This window comes from Fragaria vesca, linkage group LG5 (genome assembly GCF_000184155.1).
Source record: "Fragaria vesca subsp. vesca linkage group LG5, FraVesHawaii_1.0, whole genome shotgun sequence".
Classification (NCBI taxonomy): domain Eukaryota; kingdom Viridiplantae; phylum Streptophyta; class Magnoliopsida; order Rosales; family Rosaceae; genus Fragaria; species Fragaria vesca.
The window spans coordinates 24314979-24318801 of record NC_020495.1 but is presented as its reverse complement, the minus strand read 5'-3'; the positions used below and the strand labels follow the sequence as shown (position 1 = coordinate 24318801).

The 3823-nt window shown below is 38.0% G+C and overlaps 1 protein-coding gene across 1 annotated transcript; it reads left to right on the top strand.

The window, feature by feature from the left end:
- Positions 1–1454: 1454 nt before the first annotated feature.
- Positions 1455–3511, top strand: LOC101309640 (transcription factor bHLH71-like). Its single transcript, XM_004300360.1, has 3 exons — positions 1455–1900; positions 2634–3080; positions 3364–3511. Exons 1-3 carry the CDS (start codon positions 1478–1480, stop codon positions 3457–3459), a joined length of 966 nt encoding a protein of 321 aa, XP_004300408.1. The 5' UTR covers positions 1455–1477; the 3' UTR covers positions 3460–3511.
- Positions 3512–3823: the final 312 nt, after the last annotated feature.

Below are 3823 nucleotides of genomic sequence, written 5' to 3'. Positions count from 1 at the left end.
CATATAAGTTGCTCACAATCTAAACGTTTCTAACTTGCGAATAATGAACTCTCATAGATAGATAGATACAACCAAATACTCTAGTCTTCTAGGCCATATTATTAACCCTCGGAACCAAGTATAGTAGCGGTCAATCGTCATAATCTGGTTAATTTTAGGGTTAATCTTTAATGATGATTATGTTGGTCTCTCTTTATATAATTCTCAGTGGTGGTCGATTCCAGGAACAGTCTTTGACAATGGACTTTGCAATGACCTCCTGAATGAGGTTGCTGCTGGTCTTGGCGTTAGCCTTCTCAGACTGCGCGCTAGCTTGAACATTATTATCATCTACCGTACGATCCGTGATGAACGGTCCCAGAAAGTTTTACTGGGTTGATCGAGATGGCTGGTGTGCATACGAAGATGCATAAGGTAGGATGGGTTGTCAAGCACATGGTATAGTTTGCATCTGTGATCGATGATAATGGTAGATTATAAGAGAGTAGTTTGTGAGAATCTAGGGTACGTGAGTGTGGCAGTCATATATTTCCTCTGGCATGGAGAGCCAACACAGATTTGAATGTGAGGAGTAGCTTTTGCACAGCTTCTTGTGTTGTTTGTATGCGTATTTCTATATAGATTTGGGTCCCCTACACACACCATTCTCAGTTCTCTCTCTATTTCAGAAAACTACTGGGGTCTCTGTGAGTTTTGGCATCTATGAAGTTGGGAAGGAGAACCAAACTAGGACGCGACAGAGAGCCTCATCTGTAACTCGTTCCTTTCAGTAGTATTCTAAGCTGAAAAGCACTTCACATTTTGTGCTCTCTCTCACGTGCATCATATCCCCTCTCTCCTCAACCTTTTACCCTTGCAGCATTTTAAACCCTAGCTCTTTACTCTTTAAGGGAAACAAGAAGAAAAACAATTCTCATTAATTATCTTTGTTTTTCAGTTATATATGTTTTACTCCTGTGTTTTAGTGTTGTAAAGTTGTAGCAATCTTCTACATTAGTCCTTTTCTTTGGACTCCAATAGTTATCGAAACCAAAATCATCGAGCTTGTACCAGTTGAGGAGGGCAATTAGCTATGTAACTATGTTGAAAAGTAGTTTCGTTATTTCTTGATCTTCTTGTCCGAACATTATCAATTATGTTTACCAAAAAGAAGAACATCATCAATTATTGTTACGAACTTTGAAATGATTTGTCACAAACACAAGAAAATTATAAGATAGTCCTTGCATGGCAATAATAGAAACATAAATGGCAAAGTGTAAGTTTTTTACAGCATTATTTTGTCACTCACACTACAGCCACGTACACACAAAGCGCTAACTTCAAGAAAGAAGGGTTTTTGCTATAAAATGGACCAAATGATTGAGGTCTTGCAATGGCAAGAAACTGGCTAGCTCTACTTATAAAACAGTGTTAATTAGTCTCTCATCCAAGTGTTCCACCTCTATCAATCACAGATCATCGAGAGAAATTGACAATGGCTCTAGAAGCCATAGCTTCCAGTGAGCCCTTCAACTTCATCATCTATGACACCATCTCCGCAACCCCCTACAGCTGCCAAGACTCTCCGGCTCTGGCCGAGACCAGCTTCATAGTGGAGAACTGTGCGGCTACTACTACTCCTACCATGAAAGCTGCCGGAGCTCAAGATCAAAATCAAAGTGGTATTGTAGCTCTGGAGAGTTGTTCCACACTGGGAACTCGAAGCCGGGGCCTGACGTCTGTGACACAACAGCAAGGGAGGAAGAAGAGGAAGCGAAAGCCGAGGGTTTGCAAGAACAAGGAAGAAGCCGAAACGCAAAGAATGACTCACATTGCTGTTGAGAGAAACCGCAGAAAGCAAATGAATGAGCACCTCGCCATTTTGCGCTCTCTCATGCCTGAGTCTTATGCACAAAGGGTACTGCCTTGTTTAATTTCATTATCTTCCATTAAAATGGTCAATCTTTTTATGGATATTTCTAGGAATTAATCACCAAAATCATGCATGTAGTTCTTCAGTTGCACAACTATGGCAGCTTCATTTTTATGAATCTGTTTTCTGCTAAAATAAAAGAATCTGTTTTCTGGAAAATGAAAATCAGCATAAATTTAATTGGGTAGTGAAGTAATGCAGATCGAGATATTCAGCAAAACCAGTAAGATTGATTAAAATGAATCTTGGAAATCGGCATTATTTTTGTTCAGTTTTTCTTCGATTTTGTTCCTCTCTTTGTTTTTCTGTCACGTGAAAAAGCAAGCATCTCTAGTGACCGCAAATTATTATTTTTGGTACAATTCCATAGCAGAGATTATTAGATTAAAGTAAGTGTACTAATAATTCTTTTCTATTCTTCGGCATAAATCATGTACGATGATCAATTATGAAAATCCATCTCTCTTTTTGTGTCCCTTTCATGGACATCCGATAAAATCCGATCTATATCTTTTTGTAATCATATGATGATCATATTGCAGACTACATGAGTTTACTACTTAATAATTGGAAATCAAATAATGATTTAGGACATTTTTATTAGCACTGTTCAACAAACTCTGTTAATTTGGAGTACGTAAAACAAAACAACAATATCATGTCAGTACCAGCCTTTTGTATTCTTTTCTTCTAATTAATTTTTCTTTTTTCTGTGTAGGGTGACCAAGCCTCTATAGTGGGTGGTGCCATAGAATTTGTGAAGGAGCTTGAGCACCTTCTGCAGTCCCTTGAAGCTCAGAAGCTTCAACTTCTACCAAGTAATGTTGTTAATGAAGATAGCAGTACTACTGCAAACTCCAAAGTTGTGCAGCCGATAGTAACCCCATTGTTACAATTTTTGGAGTGTGATATTTCCCAAGGTCATCAGTCCTCTTGGTCTCAGCAGCAGACCCCTAGTAAGTTTACATCAAAAACCAAAGCAGACATAGCTGATATTGAGGTCACTTTGATTGAGACCCACGCAAATCTTCGAATTGTGACGCAAAGAATTAGCCCAAGACAGCTTTCGAAGTTGGTTGCTGGAGTTCAAACGCTTCAACTTACCATCCTTCATCTCACTGTTAACACCATCTACCCTTTTGTTCTATACTCCATTAGTGTTAAGGTATGTAAATATTTCAGCAAATTAAGTTTTGCACATTATGTTTTGCGCATGTATTCATATTTCTGAAAATCCAGAAAAGAAAAAAGTACCCAAAAAGGGATTACATATGTGCATATTATAGGGATCATCATCAATTGTTGTCTTACATTTGGGTAGATGCATGAGTCTCGATCTGATGTACTTCTTCTGTATTTGCCAAATTTTATTTGTTTGCTCATTAATTTGGAATTACTCTTTGAAATCCTATGAAGGGTTGTGGCTAACTTGGACATTGTATGTGCAGATTGAAGAAGGGTGCTTGCTCACTTCCGTAGATGATATAGCAGCAGCATTTTACCACATGCTTAGAGTAATTGAAGAAGCAGCTGCCTTGTGTTAATATAAGTTTTTGACTTTTATCTGACTCAATGCGTATAAGTTTTTGACTTTTATCTGACTCAATGCTCTAATTAGGCTTAGCTAGCTAGGAGTGCCACCACTTTTTTTTATTATTTTTTATTTCTGCAAATAAAGCTTCGCTCATTTTGTATGTAGCTACATTTCCTAAATAGGTTAATTTCCTACTGCTTTCCTTTTGAGTACAAGACAATTTCTTAGGGTGCGGTTTTCAAGTTTCCTCAATGTCATTGCAACTGAGTCCAAAGTCGCATAACTGTTATTTGACAATGAAAGACAAATTCACACACTTTAATTTGTGTGAAATCTCCCGATGACTTTCCGTTCCGATGGTTGGTAACACAAGA

Excerpts from the sequence above, each read along its gene's own strand:
- LOC101309640 (XM_004300360.1), top strand. The coding sequence starts at position 1,478 with ATGGCTCTAGAAGCCATAGCTTCCAGTGAGCCCTTCAACTTCATCATC. Across the intron at positions 1,901-2,633 it reads CTGAGTCTTATGCACAAAGG|GGTGACCAAGCCTCTATAGT; the intron begins GTACTGCCTTGT and ends TTTTCTGTGTAG. Across the intron at positions 3,081-3,363 it reads TATACTCCATTAGTGTTAAG|ATTGAAGAAGGGTGCTTGCT; the intron begins GTATGTAAATAT and ends TTGTATGTGCAG.